The 21,592-nt window shown below is 44.5% G+C and overlaps 1 protein-coding gene across 1 annotated transcript; it reads left to right on the plus strand.

The window, feature by feature from the left end:
- Positions 1–1,902: 1,902 nt before the first annotated feature.
- LPCAT3 (lysophosphatidylcholine acyltransferase 3) lies at positions 1,903–21,548 on the plus strand. Its single transcript, XM_048503124.1, has 13 exons — positions 1,903–2,145; positions 12,714–12,821; positions 12,936–13,042; positions 13,185–13,278; positions 13,581–13,618; positions 14,446–14,624; positions 14,854–14,962; positions 17,131–17,217; positions 17,338–17,504; positions 19,810–19,957; positions 20,706–20,864; positions 20,997–21,123; positions 21,228–21,548. Exons 1-12 carry the CDS (start codon positions 2,028–2,030, stop codon positions 21,111–21,113), a joined length of 1,431 nt encoding a protein of 476 aa, XP_048359081.1. The 5' UTR covers positions 1,903–2,027; the 3' UTR covers positions 21,114–21,123; positions 21,228–21,548.
- The last annotated feature ends 44 nt before the right edge of the window (positions 21,549–21,592 follow it).

Genomic DNA, 21,592 nt, shown 5'->3' on the forward strand with positions numbered 1-21,592 from the left:
CTTGGCTATTAGATAAAAGAAAAAATTAATTGGCATAACATATTTTCACTAATGTCTGTACCAAAAAGGGAGAACCACATGTGGGAATGGATATTCTTTGCTTTTAAGCACATGTAATGAGAGGGCACAAATGGAGAGACAGACCTGTCTGGCTTCATTTTCCACAATAAGGGAGGCAACTGGTGCTGGGGAAACAAAATGTGCTTATGCTCAGTGCTTTTAAGAAAACTCAGTAGCACTGAATTAAAGATAAAGGTGCAAGCATAAGGTCATTACTGACGCATGGGGTGCTGTCACATCATGATGTTTATGAGGCAGACTTTTGTGGACTTACTGTTTGCACATTACTGTGTGCTTCGCAAAGAGGTTTTCCTGCAATTTTCCATTCCAAAGGAAAATCTCCTGCTGTGAAGCATCTCTAGACAGCATGAGCTGATCCCACATTTTACCCATCCACCATTGCCTTGCTTGCTTCCTTGTTGCAATACTATTTTGGCACCTCCCCCGATCTTTTATATAGCATTATTTTGTTGGATTAAAGATAAATATTCACTGAAAAATGTTAAAATAGCCCTTCATATCATGCTGAATGTAATGGTGGAACTACTGCTCGCCCCTCACTTCCTTGTTTCTTTTGTCTGCTGCTTTTTTTATTTGCTGCATTACTTTGTTACCAAATTTGCTCCCTCGATAGATCTTTAGGCTTGAAATAAAAAATAAAATAAGCCCCTCCAATTGGTGGAATTAGGGCGGGGGAAGGCAGGGAGGAGTGAGAAAACCTGAACAGAGAGTAACGCACCCCATCTCCTTCCCTTTCTCTGCAAAGGCAGGGAGGAACGTCGCACTTTCCCCACTTTTGGAAACTGCAGGGATTCTCTCATCTGCAGCACAGTGAGTTTGTGAGCGAGGGAAATGTGCACAATTGAGAATCAGACCTGAAGGTAATGTACACTCACTGCAGAGCAGACCACAAAGGCCTGTTTTTCTGGGTTGGTTTGCCATTGCCTTCCCCCGATATCTACACTCATTTTACAGACCTCAGAAGGATGGAAGGCTGAGTTCATCTTGAGCCAACTACCTGAAACCCACTTCCGTCAAGATCGAACTCAGATCCTGCATCTTTATTGCATCTTACCCACTGGGGTACCAAATTATGGCAACCTACTATCTATCTATCTATCTATCTATCTATCTATCTATCTATCTATCTATCTATCTATCTATCTATCTATCTATCTAGATAGATAGATAGATAGATAGATAGATAGATAGATAGATAGATAGATAGATAGATAGATAGATAGATAGATAGACAGATATAATTTTAAGCATATCTGAAGGGTTCAACTTGGATTGTGGATTATATTAGCATTTATTTTTAAGATCCCCGTTTCCATTGTCTTTTAGCCACAAAAGACATGGCAGTTAACAAAAAGTGCCAACAGACGTCCATTCACCAGATTTGCACAGGGACCCAGCCTTCTTAATATTTATGGTAAGGGGCGGGGCTATAGCGTCACTCTGACAGGTCGGCCAAGAGTCCGTTGGTCTCCAACGGAGGCCGCGCCCACTCCTCCCTTCTGCCTCGTGCCCGAGAGTAACCCCGGGAATACCTCCCGCTCATACCCCCTCCCTGCCTGGCTCTCTCCTGTCTCGTGACAGCCAATGAGAAGCTGAGATCCGCCTCACGCTCCGAGGGCCGCCCTTTCTTTCCCAATAGGAAACGGGCTCCCTCCCAGTCCGCGCCAATCGGACACCACCCTCACGTGTGTGCGCGAGGCAGGCGAGGGAGGGGTCGTGGGGGTAACCTTTGCCTCAGTTAAGCGTTGACACCTCGGGCTCCACCCTTCTGCCACCTGTTAGCCAATGAGAGGCGGGAGCCGGAAGGCTCGCTGCCAATAGGCGCGGGGAAGGAGGCCGGAGGGGGCGTGGCCTAGGTGCGGGGGCCGCCGCCACGGTGGTGGTGCTACCGCTTTCTCCTGTCGCCGGTTTCTGAAGGGGTCCGGCGGAACGGCCCGGCGGACAAGATGGCGGCGGCGGAGGGCGGCGGCACGGCGTTCAGGCTTGGCATGAGCTTGGCAGAGATTGCCGGGTCTCTGGGCTCTTCGGAGCAGGCGCTGCGCCTCATCCTGTCCATTCTGATGGGTGGGTAACAGCCGGAGCGGGACAGGGGAGGAGAGTCCCAGCCATGCGTGAGGGACTTGTTGAGGGGCGCCCGAGGGAAACTTCTGCACGTGTGACGGCTCCGCGATTCCCTCCTGCTATTTGCACGAGAGCTTGTCAAACTTGCTTTAGCCTACCTCGTCGGGCTGTTGTGCGGGTAACTTGGGAGAAGGCACTAAAGGAGACCATGTGCCTGAGAAGGAGAAGTGGAAGGTTGAAAGTGAAATGGGCATGAGTGGGAGAATAAGATCTCTGGCATGAACTTAAAGATTTCACAGGAGTGCCTTGTTTTTTGGCACCCTGTTGAATTTTGCCAGTAGGAATGAGCGATGATGGGTTAATTTTATGTGTTTTTTACACTGTACCCCACTATTCCTCCGAAGAGCTCAGTGTGGCAGCTGTACTTCTCCATTTTCTTCTCAGAACAGCCTTGCAAAGTCAGTTAGGATGAAAGAGGCTGGCCTGAGGTGACCCAGGAAATTTCGTAGCAGAGTGGGGATTTGAACCCTGGCCTCCTGGATTCTAGTCTGACACACTGATGGCTACACCATGCAGGCTGTCATTGACTGGCTGTGTCTATGAGTCCACTTCCTGTGTTGACATGAATCCTGGCTGAGGACCAGCTAATAGTGGAAGAAATCCCGCAGCTGTGAATTTCTCGGAGGTTTTGGCTTGGCTACCCTTTGAACAGGACGCTGGGCTCAGTGGCTTTTTTTTGGTTCCGATTATGCATGGTCACTTTGCAGACCAACCTTCTTGGCATTTGTGGTGTCCACTGGTCTGCTGTAAAGTCTTGGATGGTAAACTGATGCCAAAGAGGTGGCTGAATAACTCCCTTATTTTTAATCTCTCTGTAGAAGACAGAAGCCACAAGTGTGGTCTCGCTCCTGCGAATTCCTTCTTCTGTACTGTTTTTGAAGGGGTTAAGAGTCCTGCTGACTTGCTTCAGGAAGTCAGCCTCCCCGCCTCTGCTTAAAAACAATATAAGCCTGAAGGCCTAGGTTCCTATAAGAACATGAACAGTGGGTACTCATTATATGAACGATGCACTGGAATGGATTCTGAGACTGCAATGCTACATTGCAGTTATGTGGAAGTAAGGCTTACTTTAGGGCCATGGGATTTCCACTTCTGTCTGTTACACAGTCTTTGGTTGAGGAGCAGTTTGCATAGAAGGGACCTGGGTAGCTTTAAAATGGAAGGCAGTCAGAGCATCTGCATGGAGGCGTCTATGGAGATACCATCTAAGTGGCAGGTTCTGCTAGCTTCTCTTGAGTCAACAGAAGATTGATGAAACTAGTTTGAGCAAAATTGAGGAGCTGTAATAATGCTTAGGATGTGTGCTTTGCAAAATGTTGCTCAGGTGATGAGACTGGCTTTGGGTCAGTTCTTCCCAGAGTTTTTCCTCTCTAAACTTATTCCATCAAACAAGCCACCTGCGATCATTAACTTGTGCCTGCAAGCACACACTATTTTGATACCTAGCTTCCAGGATGCAGCCCAGTGCAAGATGGGGAAAGGGCACTAAGTCATCCCTGGTGTTAGGAGAGATCGGATTTTGTGTTAACACTGGCCAGCCAAAGAAAAGCATGTGACTAGAAAGACCCACACTACTAATAAATATGAACCTTCAGTCTAGGCTTTGCATAACTTTAAAAAGTGATGGCTTTTACATGGGAAAGATGCATGTCCCAGAAATGAGATTGGGAGAAGGCAGAGATCTAGATATGGCCTGACTGTATCTGATGAACTAGAGGAACAGGGTTTCAGAGATGCCAAATTAGATCGAAGTTAATGTGTTTTTTCTCTATGTAGAATATTTGGAGCAGGGGGGAGTCGCAAACCCCTAGCTCACTTGAGGCACCAAAAACCTTTGACCCACCCCTGAAAGGGAAATACATAAAATATGCCTGTCCATTTAAGTATGTTATCCTGCACTGCATCTCAGCTACAAAAATGAAAAGAAGTTTTAGATCTATCGAAGAAGACTACTAAGAATTCTAGTAGGCAAAAGTTGTTCTTCCAGGTGGGAGCATTGCTGCATAGTGCGCTTTGAAATTAAAGAGTCGAAGAATCACTTTGTGAAGTGGTGAAAATTGGACTCACAGAGGCCAAGACACGAAGCATGGCTGGATCGCTTGTAATTTACACAACTCTTTAACAAAACACCTTTCTATATACCGTTACTATATACCGTTACTATATACTGTTGCAGGATCTTGGGGAATTCCGCAGGGCCTGTAAGACTGAGTTGTTCCATCAGGCCTTTGGAGTGACCAGCCGCTGAGTGAGGTGCCCCCTCTTGTTCTTGTTCTTGCTCCTTTTATATCAGGATCCCTTTATATTAAGGGGATCCGGCGTTTCCCCCTCTTGGGGAGGGTTTTTTAATATGGGTCTCGTTGGATGCCATTTTAATCGTATTAACCGCTGTTTTTAAAGGGATTTAGTTATTATATTTTTAAAACTGATGGAGCCTGTGCAATTTGTAGTTTATTTATATGTAGTTAATTTTGCTCCCTTTGTTTGGTTTTATTGTGGTAGATTCTATGTTGTACACCGCCCAGAGCCCCTCGGTAATAGGGCGGTATAGAAAACTAAACAATCAATCAATCAATCAATAAATACTAAGGTGAGTCAGCGGAATCTTATATATGCTCTGAAGTAAGTCCGACTTGAGTTCAAAGTCTGAAACATATCTGCTGAGAAGTCCTGGTGTACTTGGTACCTTCCAAGTCACTTCCAAGAAAAGCATAAGATGAAGTTGGGTGAGCCCCAATCCTATGCACAATTTATGCGGCAACGATTTCCACATGTTCAAGGCAGGAACATTAGACAATAACTGAGGTGTGAAATGAACTGTACTGCTTTAGGGTGTTTTGAAGATTAATGCTTAATACTTTGCATGGTCGTGTGATTCCCAGGAGGATACACAGACCTAAATGAGCTCACACCCTTGGAAAGCATTCATATCCAACAGGTTATGCAGGGTGTCAAGGCGTGGCTGTCCTATTAACAGGACAGCATGGGAACGATGGGTTATGACTGGCTGTAGAATGAGCTGAGGCAGATGTGCTGATTTTTTTAAGCGGCTGTGATACTTGCAAGGGAAGCACTCCCTGAGGAGCAGGTGCTGCTGAAATCCAGCACAGGTTGCCTGTGGGTATCCTTGAACTTCATATGTCTGCATCTTCTTTCCATCAAGCATGTTTTAACTAATTTCAGGTTCCTGTTCATAAACTCATTTTTAAAAAACTTCACTTGCAGGAATTCTGAGATTTCCCTGTGTATGAATTTGGAATTGTTTTCCTTATTCAGAACTTTCCCCTCATTCCATCCTGTAACCAGGTCTTCATCTGGGAGGGTGTCCTGCAGGTGAATGCATGCTCCCTACAAGCTTGCACCATTTCTCATCCCCAAAGTTTGTTGTCTCTGTTAGACTCATTTAGGTTGCCAGCTTCTTTACCAGCCTCCCCACATCTGTGTCCTGCCCAGTCTCTCTACTGCTGAAGCTCAAAGCAGAGCATTTATTCTGCAGGCTGTTCTCCTCCAGTCAGTGCACAATCCTCCAAAATGTCTCATCTTGGCTTTAATTGGGCTGGATGTTTCTGAGACTAGTCGGATGGAGAAGTGCTTGGACCCACTCCTTTTCCATTGATTTGCTTTCCTGTTTCAGAGTATGCACGTTGTCCTATCTGTCCATCACATTTTTATCCCCTGACCTGTGAAGTTTAGAGTGGTAGTTTGCACTTTATCCTCACGACCACTCTGTGGGTAGGCTGAGAGTGTGACTGGCCCAGTGTCACCAAGAGAATTTCATAGATGAGTTTAGTTGAAGACCTAGTCCAGAATTCTATATGTAACACCACACAAGCTCTGTACCTTATTTGTCATTTTTGGATGCTTGTAAGCACTTCGGTAGTTATTTCTTTGTGTTTAAGTATGCGAAGTTAGGGAATAGTTTGTTAACCTCTTCTCCACCTCCCTTGTCTCCCCCACCGCGCATCACATTGTTTTGCTGTTCAGCCCTAAGATCAGTTGCTCTTCTCCTGGCAAACTTGGTGTTTCCTGGAGACCTGAATGAAGCTGAGGAGAATCTGGATTCCCCCACCCTCATCCATGCAGATGCATTTCTGACCCTCACACATTCATTCCCCTCCACACACTAGTAACTGTGCTAAAGCATCTTCTCTTACTGTTTTCTCCTTCCTTGTGGATTCTGGAAGGCCTAATGGAGCCTCGACAGTTAGTACTATGCCATTATTCTCCCTGAAATGGAGTAAACAGCAAAGGAACCAAGATTAGCAATATGATCCTTAGATACGTACACAGCAGTGGTGTAGTGGCTAAGAGCAGGTGCACTCTGATCTGGAGGAACCAGGTTTGATTCCCAGCTCTGCCGCTTGAGTTGTGGAGGCTTATCTGGGGAATTCAGATTAGCCTGTGTACTCCCACACACGCCAGCTGGGTGACCTTGGGCTAGTCACAGCTTCTTGGAGCTCTCTCAGCCCCTCCTACCTCACAGGGTGCTTGTTGTGAGGGGGGAAGGGCTAGGAGAGTGTAAGCCCCTTTGAGTCTCCTGCAGGAGAGAAAGTGGGGATATAAATCCAAACTCCTCCTCCTCCTCCTCCTCTTGCTTTGGAAGGAAGCCAGAGGAACTGGTCAGCTTCCATGAGGCACTGTTTGCCCCCGTGCCCTCTTTAAACAGTTTGTACCTGTGCTAGGAAAGGAACGCATTGGGTTAGAGATGGGCTCAAGCAGCCACGGGACATGCCATCATGATGGCCAAGTGTCTGTTATCTGCTGCTCAATACACAGGTGTTTCTAGTTCACAGGCTTCTATGTATTTTGATGCACATGTTGGGACTATTGCCATTATATAGATTGATTGGTTTTCTCAAGGTGCTCAAAGGTTGGGGTTGGCAGCAGCCAACATCGTTCCCTTCCCTGTTCCAGAAGTTGACAATAGTAATATCAAGCCATGCTTGGCAATGGAGGATCGCTCATTTATTTTGTCCCGTCCTTGTTTCTAAGCAACTGGGGTTGGCAGGGTTTTTTTTAATATAATGGTGAAAAATCTATTCAGCCAGAAACAGCTTAAAAGAAATGAATCCACATATCAGAGGAAGCATTTGTTGTAGTAAACTTCCTTAAATGTTCTTGGTCTGTCTCCAGTCTTAAGATCCTGAGCTGTTGCCAATAAATGCTGTGGAAGATTTAGGCAGGATGAAGCACATGTGAAAGGTTTAGAACCTTTGATTCCATCAGTAAATCATTAAACCCAATATCCAGAGTGATTCAGTGTTATGGATCTGAACCTTCCAACATGTGTGTCCAAGCCTCCAGTTCAAATAAAGGTTCAGTGACTTAGTTATAATTTTTCCAGTTTAAAAATGAAAGTAAGACGTTCACTTTACTTATTCTTGCATTTGTATGCTACCTTTCTCCATACAGGCTCAGGGCGGCTTCCAACAATTTATTAAATACAATAAAATTTTGGATTTAAAACAAAGAACTACCCTAACTCCAAAACCCAGATTACTAGATCAGCCGTTGTGTAGATTAATAATCCTTGCAGGATTATTGTGAGGATGAATGAGAAGTCATAGCTGTATTATCAGTCTGATACCAAAATAGCTTAGAAAGCTTTGTGGAAGGAAATCAGACAATGCTGAATGACTGTTTCTAAAATGAAACTGCTTCTCTTGAAGCTAGAGAATTTTCCTGACTTATGTTCAAAAGCAGTAGCAGGAACAAACTAAAGCCCTTCGGGGATAGGGCGGTATACTAAATTTAATAAATAATAATAATAGTAATAGTAATAATAATAATTTATTAGGGCAAACTAAAATGTCACAGAGCATTTAACAAGTGATTTTTTTCATTAAGTGGAGCAGATTTTGATCATAGTGGTTTGGAATTGTGTCTTCTTGATGAAAAGTGGGAGGAATGTTGGTCATAATAGAAAGCCCCAGTTTGTAGATCATGGTAGTTCTAAACTAAGGCAGAAGAAGCATTAAGCAGGCTTATAGTGCCAGCCAGCGCACATCTCTTCAGAAGCCCCACTGTGTTCAGTAGGGCTTACTTCCAAGAAAGTGTCCACAGGATTTGCAGCCTTTGTTACACTTTGCTGGGATGTTCTGAAGGCTACCAGGATGTGGTCTGATGGTTTAATTCCTGCAAAAGTGTCTTCTTGGGTCAGAGTCTATCATAATTTTAATCTCCTTTCCCACTTGGGTTTGATCCAGTAACATCCCCTCTTATAGAGAGCAGCAGTGGCATAGTGGTTAAGAGCAGGTGCATTCTAATCTGGAGGAACCGGGTTTGATTCCCCGCTGTGCTGCCTGAGCTGTGGAGGCTTATCTGGGGAATTCAGATAAGCCTGTGCACTCCCACACACGCCAGCTGGGTGACCTTGGGCTAGTCACAGCTTTTCAGAGCTCTCTCAGCCCCACCTACCTCACAGGGTGTTTATTGTGAGGGGGGAAGGGCAAGGAGATTGTAAGCCCCTTTGAATCTCCTACAGGAGAGAAAGGGGAAATATAAATCCAAACTCGTCTTCTTCTTCTCTTATGATACAGTATTGTTGAATAGTCATGGCTGTAAGAAAATGTGACTTCTGTATTGTGCCCAGCGTGGAGCTGGAGAAAGAAGGTAACACCACCCATCCATCAAAAAAGCACAGCGAAAGAGCCGAACTGGCTGTCAGTATAGATTCATGCAGGGCTTCCAAGATAAGATACCTATGAAGGGCTCGATGGAGAACTATATTATGTTAAAGATGGGGAAAAACTGAGTTATCCCTTCTGTTGCCAGAAGAGATTCCATCTCACCAGGAAGTGAGTCAAGAAATCCCTGGTGGTCTTGTTAGCAACGTCATAATGGGATCCGTACAAGAGAACATCTTGTAGTTCAAAGGCTCTTGGGAAGGCACAGGATGTCTGGGCTCTCGGAAGACTGGGAGGGATGGTTTCAGAATCCCTGTGAGGCACACACCACTCAAGTATAGACAGTATCCAGACATAGGAGTGAATTGAAGCCAGAAATTTATGAGGTGGGGGGACGTGGTACACTCATACCACTGGGGTGGAGGTTAAACCTGCTTTTAGTGACCCCAGCTGCTAATAATGGAGGCATTGAGATTGAAGCTTATCCTGTTTTCTTGTTTTCACTCATGTGATAGAGTCTTTGAAACTGACTTTTGAGAAATAAAATTGATCAGCATCTGGCTGGATCACTATCAGTCACATTAAAGCTTTGTTAAATTATAGAGAAGGTGTTTGGAAGGACAACAATTAGTATATCCGAACAGTGTTAGGGGAGAAAGATACCTCTGCTATGATGAGTGAAATACTTCTTGGTTGTTTTCAGTCGCTAGTAAAAAGTGAGATTGCCGGTAAGACTTTTGTGGTCATGTCTGAAAACTGATGGATGTTTCTAGGTTGTTCTTATGGGTTTTTACCATCTCAGTGCTCATGGGTTCAGTTTCCCCTGCATGTTGTTGCTGTGAACAGCTAAAAGCAGATTTGTGTCATTGCAAGCCATTTGAAAATGAAACTGTCAGCTTCTGTACAAGCTGATGTTTCGTGAAGCTGAAACATTTTAGCTTACTACAGTAAAGGTTTGGAGAAAAAAATGTTGACAGGAAGTTTAAGGAAAGTCTTATGCAGTGTATTAGCTACTTTTCACTATGAAGAAAGTAGCCCACATCCTGTGGTGCAAATGGATCAGAACTAAACCAGGCCTAGGGGTTGTTCTTGCCCAATTCTTCTCCTGATTGCAGCCCTGATCTCATGGGACTTTTTGTCCATGCAGGTCCCATGTTTCCCAGACTAAACTTTTTGGGTGGCTTAAGAGGTCCCTCTTCCATTTTTCACTTTGAGAAAATGTGGCTTGATCCAACCCTTAGACCCTTTAGTTCTAGAAACTAATCTGATTATACACCCTGAATGAAATCTGACAAAATTGACTCACTTATGCAACAGTGAAAAGAAGCAGGAATGAAAAAGTATGGAGAGGGCCATCTCAGGAGACACCGTATCCCTGGAAAGGACAACTTCAGCTGTTCCATATTCAACCAGGCAGAAAGCAAGTGACCTCAGTATGATTTTCAGAACTTCGGGGGAAATTGGATTTTAGATTCTTCTTTCTAAACCCTTGATGAAAGTGAAGTGTGTGGCTCTTGGGCTCCCTACTGAAAACATCTTCATTGAACTCTGGCTAATATTCTTCATGGTTTTGACTTGTAACGACTTAGGAATTTGTGGCAGAGGTAGGGCAAGGGTGTCCAGCTCTGGCCTTCCAGATGTTCATGGACCATGCTGGCAGGGGCTGATGGGCATTGTAGTCTGTGAACATCTGGAGGGCCAGAGCCAGACACTCCTGATGTAGGGTAAGCCTGTGGGGCTTTTAACATTATTAATATTACATAGCAATATTCCCAGGTAATACTTGCAACTCTGAAGATAGTTTCAGAGAATAGCCATGTCAGTCTGCGGGAAGACAGTGAGATTCAAGTCCAATAGCCCCTTAGAGACAAACAAAATGTTCAGGGGTAGAAGCTTTCAAGAGCTAGATACCCAATGAACGGAGCTTTGTCTTTCAAAAGCTTCTAGCCCAAAAACCTTGTGAGTCTCAAAGATGCTATAAAACTGGAATCTTGCATCTTTGTAAAGCAGAGAAGTATTTTCTTCCCTCTCTGCCTCCATTACTGGAGTTAAGAAAGGCAGGCTGCTAAAGCTGCCCAAACCTGTGGGTTGGAACATGTCGTTCCTGGTATTTATTTATTCAAAGAAGTCTGTGTAGCACATAGACTTTTAGACCAAATCAAGCATCAGTAGGCTGTTGTGGGTTTTCCAGGCTGTGTGGCCATGGTCAGGTCATTTTCACTATATCTAACATCTTCAAAGGCACATCACAGTGACATATGTTTCTCTCTGTGCCATGGAGAGAAACACATCTTAACATGACATGCCTCTGAAGATGTAGGCAAAAAAATTAGAAACAGAAACTACCAGGGAATGGCCACACAGCCCGGCAAACCCACAAGAACCAGTTGATTCTGGCCTTGAAAGCCAATACCAATAATTAAAATGCATTAGAGAAGGAGCATTTGTTGCTCTGGGGCAAAAAATTGAATCTATACTTTCAGGTAGCAAATTAAAATTGCAGTTAAAATAGCCACAAAGATCACATGATATTTAACTAGGCACTGAGTTAATGGCATTAGCTCAAATTGTAAGTGCAGCCAAGATATATTTGGCAACTGCCAGAGAGATGTGATATTTGTTTTCAGACAGGACTGAATAAGTGATAATCCTTCAAACAGCTGGGGAAAACTGTTTGTGGTGGGTTTTCCGGGCTGTGTGGCCGTGGTCTGGTGGATTTTGTTCCTAACGTTTCGCCTGCATCTGTGGCTGGCATCTTCAGAGGTGTATCACAGAGGGAAGTCTGGGGAAAAGTTGCAAGAAGGGGAGGGCGTTATCAGAGAAACTCTTAAATTGCCAAAGCATTTGCATGAGAAAAGAAAATACCACAGGGTTTCAGGCAACTCAAGACCAAAGGAGCAAATCCTTTGGCCATGAGGTATGGTGGGAAATCCCTTTAAAAGATCGGCAATACATAATGCACTGAAATAGGCCAAGAAGAAGGGCAGCAGGACGGAACTGTGAGAGAATATAGATAGTTACTATTGACAAATGGTCTTGAAGAAGTAAAATCCAAATATGCTGGAGAGTATATTTGTTTGGCATTTGATAGAAGATGACTCCAGTCTAATAGCTGCAAGTGTTTTTTAATCAAAGTACAAGCTCTATCAGAAGCCTAGCTCAGGCAAGCCAGAGCGGGACAGACTTGCAAAGGAATCAGAATGTGCCTAAAACAAAGGAGGGGGGTTGAGAAAAGTGTCAGAACTTGAGGGTATGAGGCAGTGCGCTTCAAGGCAGCAAACCAAGCAGAGGTGGCCACCTGTTTCACACCAGCTTCAAGGCACAGGACTGAAGACACACATCTGGAGGTGCCAAACGATGCATGAAGAAGAGATGGTTGAATGTTATAGGCAAAAGCTTAGATCCATATAAAGGTAAACATAGTCCCCTGTGCAGGCACTGGGTCATTACTGACCCATAACAACATTTACCAGGCAAATTATGTTTATAGGGTGTTTTGCTATTGCCTTCCCCAGTCATCTGTACATTACTCTCAGCAAGCTGTACATTACTCTCAGGGAGCTCATTTTACCAACCTCTGAAGAATGGAAGGCTCAGACAGCCTTGAGCCAACTACCTGAAACCAACCCCATATAGAATCTTTATTGGCCAAGTGTGATTGGACACACAAGGAATTTGTCTCCGGTGCATATGCTCTCAGTGTACATAAAAGAAAATAAAAGAAAATATAGATGTTGGGCTGCAATTTTTGCCATCCTGTAAAGCTGATGGAATATTTTGGCCACCACTGGTAAAAAAGAATTTTGGATAGTTACCATATTGGGGTTGGGGAATGTGAGGTTCCTTTTTAATGGAATCTCTTTGGGGTGTTCTTCTCTCTTTCAGGCTACCCCTTTGCCTTGTTCCAGCGTCGTTTTCTTTTCCAGAAGGAGATCTACCTCAGTCACCTATACAACACACTAACGGGGTTCTCACTTGCCTACTTCAACTTTGGTAAGGAGGGGAGGGAGACGATTATGTGACTAGTGAGTCCTGCGGCACCTGTGGGTATGTGTCCATGCTTTTCTGTATGTCCTTCAAACCCTTATTTTTGGCTTGTTTACTTAGGATCACAGTGCTGCCACTCCTTCCTATGTGTCTTCATACAGTTCCTCATACTGAGGCTCATGGGCCGCACAGTCACTGCCGTTGCTACAACCTTCATCTTTCAGATGGTAAACGCACCTCTTCCTTCTGCATCTCTCTCTGGGACTCTGTTCTTGCCCACTTCTGCAAGTGCTGCGTGGAACCCTGAGGCAGGAGGTGGGGGGAACGTTGCCTGGGGAGCAACGTATTATTCTGGCTGCTGTCTTTCAGACATATCTGATGGCTGGCTACTACTTCACTGCTACAGAGCATTACGACATCAAATGGACCATGCCGCACTGTGTCTTGACTCTCAAACTGATTGGTAAGTCTGCTTCACCTTTTGTTTTGAGCCACAGATTCCCTCTGGCCCTCAACTCTTGCGGCTTAGGTGGGAATGTGTGTGTGTGTGTGTGTGTGTCAGTATGGAGATCTCTTTTAAAAAGACATTTAATTGGATTTAAATAGTGTTCTTCCTTAGAGGATGATCAAAGCTCCTTAGTTGAGCTCCACCATTCCTTCCACCCTGGCGCTGATCAGATCTTCACCTTCTTTGCTTGCAGTCCTTGGCACAGTCCTTCAATCTGCTTCCACAAACACTTAATCATGTTGTATTTTTTTTTCTAGGTTTGGCCTTAGATTACTATGATAGCAGGAAGGAAGTGGTGAGTGAATGCATTTTCTTTCCTCTTCCTTTTTAATCAGGAAGTTAAACTGAATTAAGGGGACTAGCACGAAGATTAAAAAGATGTGTGTGTAAAGTGCCATCAAGTTGTAGCCAACTTATGGCAACCTCAGCAAGGGGCTTTCAAGGCAATGGAAGGTGGTTTGCCATCGCCTTCCATGACAGAGGCTTCCTTGGTGGCCTGCCTTCCAGTACCGACCCTGCTTAGCTTCCAAGATCAGATGAGGTCATGCTACATCCTCCTACTAAAATTATAGCCACCAGGAAAGGTCACTACTCCAAGTGACTGAAGGGCAAAGATTGCAGGTAGTAGTGATGTGGATTAAATAACCAAAACAATGAAGGCTGGAACTGGTAAACCCTTCACAAATGATACTACCTGTGCTGTGTTTATTAGGCAATCTTGAGATTGCTGCGAGAGATGGAAGTGCTGTCAGCCATGTGGACTGTTTGATAAATTGATACCAGCACATATGTGCAGAGAAGGGGCAGAGTGTTTGGTTGGGATGGGGCAGAGCAGTGCCATCTGCTGATGTGCCCTTGAGCTTATTGCAACTCCTACTGGGTGCCAGTCCTTGTTTCAGTATTCATTTGCTAGGGTTAACGAGAGCAAAGCTAAGATCTCAGGAAAAGGCTTATTTCATCCAAAGACATAGAAAGCAAATAGGAATTTGAGACTCAGCAGTACGTCTTTGGTTGTTGATGTCATTATGTAGCATTCCAAATGGCTGGAAGTCTTGACATTTAGGGAGGGATTCTTATGACTCTTGACAATAGATTCTAATTGCTATTTGTTTTATGTTACAGGAGGCCCTCACCCCAGAACAACAGCGATTTGCCGTACGGGGAGTTCCTACGTTACTGGAGGTCTCTGGTTTCTCCTTTTTCTATGGTGCCTTCATGGTGGGGCCTCAGTTCTCAATGACACAATATCAGAAGCTGGTGAAGGGCGAATTGACTGATGTACCAGGTCAAAGACCCAACAGGTAATCTCCCATATTAGTGATGCCCCAAGTGCCACTCTGGGCAGTGTAATGCTTTTCCCACACCACTCTGCAGCATTGTTCACCACTTGGGGAGTTACGCACTCCAGCTCTGAAATATATATATATATATATAGATTGTTTGTTTGCACCACAATATCACCTCACTTCCCATTATTCTGAAACACTCCACGACCTGATCTGAAATTATTTTACGACATGTCCATTTCAGCTTCGTACCTGCTCTTAAACGCCTGTTCCTGGGTCTCTTTTTCTTGGTGGTCTACACTGTACTGGGTCCCTATATCCCAGATGAATACTTCGTCTCTGATGATTATATGGTAAGTAGTGCTAGATCCAAAGAAGCACTAACTTTAGGTATGGATTAAAATCAGAATGAGGACTGTTGACATCGTTGTTAGAAGTGCCATAAAATTTCAGAACAAGAAGCAGAAGAGGAGGAATTTGGGTTTATGCCCTGCTTTTCTTAACCACAAGGAGTCTCAAAGCAGCTTACGATTGCCTTCCCACAGCAGACACTTTGCGAGGTAGGTGAGGCTGAGAGAGTTCTGAGAGAACTGTGACTAGCCCAGGGTCACCCAGCTGGCTTCATGTGTTAGAGTGAGGAATCAAACCCAGTTCTCCAGATTCCATCCCTCTTATCCGCTACACTACGCTGGCTCTCAACACCTTTGCTTATTCCTATATGGCACTTTTGAGTGACAAACTGATATACTGAGTTCTGAATAATGAAGCGATTATGGCACCTTAAAGACCAATTAGTCAGACACATGACGAACCCAGGTCCCTATGTATCTGATAAAGTGGGTTCCCCTCATGTCATAATAAGTGTGTTTTAAGGTACCCCATGATTCCTGTTTTTGACTGTATCATGGCTAGCCATTTTATTTTACTTCGCTTATTCCCTACCATTCTCTTTTGTGATACATTTATTTACTTTGTTTGTAGTCTTCTTTCCTCCACAAAGGAGATCCACAGGCTTCCATCCTCCTCCATTTTATCCTCACAACCCTATGTGTCGCTTTGGCAGAATATGTGTGACTGGCCAACAAGTTTGATGGCAGAGTAGAGATTTGACCCTGCATCTCCAGATCCTAGTCCACTCTAACCATTACTCTGTGCTAGAGTGTCCTACAAAGTGCTGTGTTGGAGTAATGTGGTTGCAAGCCTCCATGACAGTTAAATACTACCTTGCCCTGCAGTTAATATGGCACTGTCCTGTTTCATGCTGGAGAACTGACTGATCTGAACAGTTGCAAAAACCTGCTGCCTGAACATAGGGCTACATTGGGGTTGGCAACCCGCAGCTCTGGAGCCGCATGCAGCTCTTTCGTCCTTGTACTGTGGCTCCCTCATCTGTCGCCTGGGAAGGAAGGGAAAGGACGCTGGAGGGAGGAAGAAAGCAGTGGGCAGGGAAGGAGGCACGGTCGCCGTGTCCCAAGTGCAACTTGCCGTCGTTGGCGTCACCACCACTGTCTAAATTTGGTGGATGTCCCATATCCTCTTGCACTGATTTTTCTGGTCACTATATACGCTTGGGCAGGATAGACAGCAGCAGTGACACCAACGACGGCAAGTTGCCCTTGGGACACGGCGCGCGCGCCTCCTTCCCCGTCCCCCCCCCTCCCTCCCTCCCTCCCTCCCTTCCTTCGGCATCCTTTCCCCTCCTTCCCTCGTCTGGCGCCTGCTGTCACCTGCCCAGCTGGGAGTGTCCTCCATAAATGAAGCCGCCCCTGCAACTTACTCTATCCGTCCGCTTGCATGGCTGGCGTGCATGCTGAAGACAAGGCTTGGGGAGGGTGGGGGCAGGGCTTGGGGAGGCGGGGCCCCGCCCCCATGGCTCTTTGGGAGTTAAAGGTTGCCGACCCCTGGGCTATATATTATCAGCTTGCCAGTGGTATTTACTGGTTACTTGAACCCAAGAGATACTTCCCCCTGGAAGCTTGGTGGATGTCCCATATCCTCTTGTACTGATTTTTCTGGTCACTGTACACGTTTGCAGCACTGCAGTTTTTGAACAGTAACCTGTATCTTGCATATCTAAAATGTTGAGAGAATCATACTTATTCCCAGTTATACAGACTGCACTCTTCATCCTTTTAATGTTCCCACTATTTCCTTTTTAATACTTATATGCTGCTGTGCATGCAGAATTGTGTCATCCAGTTGAGCAGTTGCTTGGCATTCTCCAACCTGACTTACTTGTGCATATAATCCTTTGCTTGTACACTATTCCTCATCTCTTGTTGGTGAGAGCCACAGTCAACATCATCTTGTGTTTGTGTAGTAGATCTTTGTCCAGTTGCAAGTGTTCATTTGTACTCCTTGAGTCAAAGAGTAGCTTTCCCTCAAAGTACTGTATCTGATTCACCACCCAGTATGGAGACCTGACATACTGAAATGAGTGGAACTCTAACTGGCCATCTCTGGACTCCCCTTAATGCTTGCAGTACAAATCTCACCTGGCTTATTTGCTTTCTCTTTGCAGGAGCAGCCGTTCTGGTTCCGTTGCCTTTATATATTGATCTGGGGCAAGGTGATACTCTATAAGTATGTTACCTGCTGGCTGGTCACAGTAAGTCTTGAGTCTTACATCCCCTAGATGTGTGCCATGCATTATCCCTTCCGTCATCTGGAAAAGGCCAGATGTTAAAGGAACTGCATCATGCTAAACTGTGCACGGCTCTTCTTACAGGAAGGAGTGTGCATCCTCACTGGCCTTGGATACAATGGAAAGAATGAGAAAGGGCACTTGAAATGGGATGCTTGTGCCAACATGAAAATCTGGTTGTTTGAGACGACGCCTTTCTTTACAGGGACCATTTCCTCCTTCAACATCAACACCAACGCCTGGGTAGCCCGGTAAGCCATAGTGTTTGCTTGCATTTCTGCAAAACATTTTTAGCCCAGGTGGTGAGGAAGAGGCTTTGCGAGAGAAAGGGAAGTGCAGATATTGCACAAGTACCAAAAAAGAGATCCTGACCATGTTTTGTGAAAATGTTTCCAACTTTTATTGGTGAATGGAAAGGTTCAGATGTGTTTGTTTGGGGGTGGGTAATGGCCTGGTGAAATTGCCAGAGGTTGGGAAATGCTCCACTGGGCTTTATTTAATGAAATACTTTGGGTGCTTTTCGCAAAAGAGGAATGAAACAATAACAGCTATTTATATCTGATGGCACAGAATAAGCAGCAGCAGAGTAAGCAGGCAAAGATGACCAGGAATGCTAAATGAAGCCACTTGGAATGAAAAGCTTTCTGGTCCTGCAACATTTCTGCAGATTTGGGGCTTAGCAGACTTCTGCACAGAAGGCATTTCAGAACTCCCATACAGTTGTTGAGAGGATCCTGCCATGTCAGAGGTGATCTCCTCCACAAGTTAGAACACGAAGCAGGTTTTGTTCCTTTGACATTGTTTATTTATTTATTTATTTATTTATTTTATTGTTTCGATTTATAAACCGCCCCATCCCCTGGGGGCTCTGGGCGGTGAACAACATTCACATATACAATTAATTAAATCGATAACAACAATATAATACTAAAATCCATTAAAAGCTACTTAAAAACAGCGGTTAGCATCATAATAGGTGCCCTATTATGGCCAATTCAATTAAGATCACCCCAGTAAAAAGAAAAGGGAGGGGTCAGGTTCCTCTCTGGGAGGATAATAGGTGGTAAAGTGCAACAGATGGTATGTGTTCAGGGAAATTTTATAAGGGAGAAGATTGTCAGTTCCAATTCTTTGTTTTGTACTGTGGAATTGTGGGCACGTTCCTTGAGGCCATTTAATAAGGCATTCTACTCAGAGTTGAGACAATTGTCTGATTGCAGTGGACCTTTCAAGTTGATTCATATGACTGTATTCTCCATGGAGCCTTTGACCTGACATACTGTGTCATCTGAGAGTGGCGAGGACAACCCTGATACAATCTTAGCATTTCAAAGCAGTAGTGGTAGATGACTGAAACGGCGGCTGCAATTAAAATGTTTCTCAGCATGAGACGTGTACGATACTGCTAAAGAGGGATATGGACCAAGGCGTGTGATTTCCTCTGAAGACAGCAACTTCCCCACACTCATGAACAGAGAGAGATCATCTCCTTGTGAGGAGAGACATCCCAAACAGGACTGAAGCCCAGCCTCCCTCTGGTAGAAATTATGCCATAGCATAACTTTCATGCATTTCTTTGAGGAACATGCACAGATCCCAGAAAGCAAATGCAAGAGGGAGAACTTGAATACCCTATATGCTCAAGTATGTCGACTTTTTCAGCACATTTTTAAATGCTGAAAAAGCCCCCCTCGGCTTATACTTGAGTATATGGAGTAATTCCAAGATGGCCGCCAGAGCTGTGGCACACAGAGAAAGAAGATCACACCAGCTGTTGCAGAAGCATTTTGCCTGCATCCAACTTTGAGTATTAAATTCACCATTCCCTTTTGTGTTTTTATGTAAATCTAGGCTTGCAAATCCTCCAGCTTTGCTAAAGCCACAGTCTTTGCAATTAGAGTTGCTCCATTGACTCTGAATACCATGTTAGGTACTACTCTGTGCCCTTGGAATTTGTGTTCTGACAAGCATGGCATCCACTTGGAGAGAGATTCCATTGCACTAGTAGCGTTTAAAGACTGCAGTCTCCCTTCTTGCCTTCATCCTGTTCGTCCTTTGATCATGAAGATTGCTTTTACTCAACTTTTCTTACAACCAGTGAGATACCTTCATGAATTTTATTGGTATCTATTTTATTTTTGAAATTTACCAGTAGCTGCTGCATTTCCCACCCTAGACTTATACTTGAGTCAATAAGTTTCCCAGTTTTTTGTGGTAAAATTAGGTGCCTCGACTTATATTCGGGTCGACTTATACTCGAGTATATAGGGTGCCTTTTTTTTCAAAACAACAAAAAAACATCATCAGCTTCTCAGAAACTTGACTTCCTTTCCCTAAAAAGAAAAATGATTTCAGCCACGTGGACAGAGATAATAATGTTGAGCAAGTACCTCTTCCTTTAGTGGCTCACACCTCCTTGAACCATTTCTGTAGCTTTGAGTGTAACTTTCTGGCTGCAACGGTATTGATAATCTGCAATATCCCTGGTGGCCATCCTCCTTTTTCCAGCTGCTCAAATGCCCATTGGATTAATTTTCTTTGCTCTTCCCCTAACAGCTACATCTACAAACGACTGAAGTTCTTGGGAAACAAGTTACTGTCACAAGCCATATCTTTGCTTTTCCTGGCCATCTGGCATGGGCTGCACTGTGGCTACTTGGTGTGCTTCCAAATGGAGTTCCTGATTGTCATTGTGGAAAGACAGGTGAGGAGGAGCTGGAGTGGTGATGCTTGACAAGCCGGTTTACTGCTGCTTGCTTGGCTGTTGTTAGAACAGTCGCTCTTTAGTGACAGCCCATCACCAGGAAGGATGTGGATGAGCTTCTTTGGTGATAAGCACTCTGCCATGCTTCCATCAGGCTATAGTTCAGTGCACTGCTGCATGCTTGCATTAGTGGAGCAGGCAACTGAAGCCTTAGCTGACTGAGAGCCAGTTCATTCCGCAGGCTAAGAATTTGTTTTTGAGACCTTTTTCCCCCTTCGTGTTAGTGAAATAGGGAGGCCACACCAGATGTCCTGCATATCTCAGCCTATTGTGTGATTATAAGTATATTCAAATTTAACGGAGACAATGAAGCTGTAACATACTGAATTAATGAACATTCTTTGACAGCTCTTGAAATGAACTCTGAGCCAATTTAGACTAAGTTTAATTATAGAATGTAATTCTATTAAGATATCTGAACACAGAATGGTACCCTGTAACTAGAGCCAGCATGGTGTAATGGTTAAGAGCAGAGGATTCTAATCTGGAGAACCAGTTTGATTCCCCACTCCCTCACATGAAGCCTGTTGGGTGACCTTGAGCTAGTCAGTTCTCTCAGAACTCTCTCAGTCCCATCTACCTCATAAGGTGTCTGCTGTGAGGAGAGGAAGGGAAGGAGTTTGTAACATGCTTTGACTCCTTATGGTTGAGAAAAGTGGGGTATAAACCTAAACTCTTTTTCTTGTAGTTTATCAGTCTGGTACGAGACAGTCCGCTGCTGAGTAAATTGACTTCAATCACCATCTTGCGGCCTCTCTTCTATTTTCTTCAACAATTTATCCACTGGATGTTCATGGGATATTCTCTGGTGCCATTTTGCCTTTTCACTTGGGAAAAGTGGATCAAGGTAATGAGGGACTCCAAATTTTCTGTGGGAAAGGGATGGTCTCTCGAACCTTTCCTTACTGACAAAAGCGGTAGGGGAAGAGACAAACAATAACCTGTCTACCACTGACCCCCTCTGTTCTTTCCTTTGTAGGTATACCAGTCTGTTTATTTCATAGGCCATGTGTTGTTTCTCACACTATACTTTGTATTGCCTTTCATCCGAAAAGTACTTGTGCCAAGGAAAGAAAAATTAAAGAAAGCTGAGTAATATCCAAAAGGTGAGAGAGGCCTGCCTCAGGACTGCTGCTCCCAGAGAATATTTGACTGACAGTGCTACTCAACAGCTTTACATCAATGTTTGGTTTTTCTTTCCCTCCTTCAGATTGTACCATGTGTGCATTTGTCATGGGGAGTACAAAAGCATCAGCTGCCAAACTTGCTGCGTCCAAGCCTTGCCTGAGTGACAGAGGGAGGAAGAGAGCACAGGGGCTGCAGCCCCAGAAGGAGGGGAATGGGCTGCAGATTCCTCCACCCCTCTTACATGTTGCCTTATCTTTTGACTTCTCCCCATGGACACTCCAGTTTTGGGAAATCAGATGATTGTACAGCACTTGATGCAGCTGCCACCTGGGAACGGAGCCACTGCTTGACTTTTTCTACCTTCCAATTCTGCTAGATAAAATGGGTCCCAGTTTGTTTTTCACTCGTGCCTAAGCTGCCTTTTTCCCCCCACTACGGCTTCTTCCT

This window comes from Sphaerodactylus townsendi, linkage group LG07 (genome assembly GCF_021028975.2).
Source record: "Sphaerodactylus townsendi isolate TG3544 linkage group LG07, MPM_Stown_v2.3, whole genome shotgun sequence".
Taxonomy (NCBI): domain Eukaryota; kingdom Metazoa; phylum Chordata; class Lepidosauria; order Squamata; family Sphaerodactylidae; genus Sphaerodactylus; species Sphaerodactylus townsendi.

Bases quoted from the DNA above. Each gene is read 5' to 3' on its own strand.
- LPCAT3 (XM_048503124.1), top strand. From the start codon at position 2,028: ATGGCGGCGGCGGAGGGCGGCGGCACGGCGTTCAGGCTTGGCATGAGC. The intron at 13,619-14,445 runs GTGAGTGAATGC...TTTATGTTACAG, and splicing joins ATGATAGCAGGAAGGAAGTG to GAGGCCCTCACCCCAGAACA. The intron at 19,958-20,705 runs GTGAGGAGGAGC...TTTTTCTTGTAG, and splicing joins TTGTCATTGTGGAAAGACAG to TTTATCAGTCTGGTACGAGA.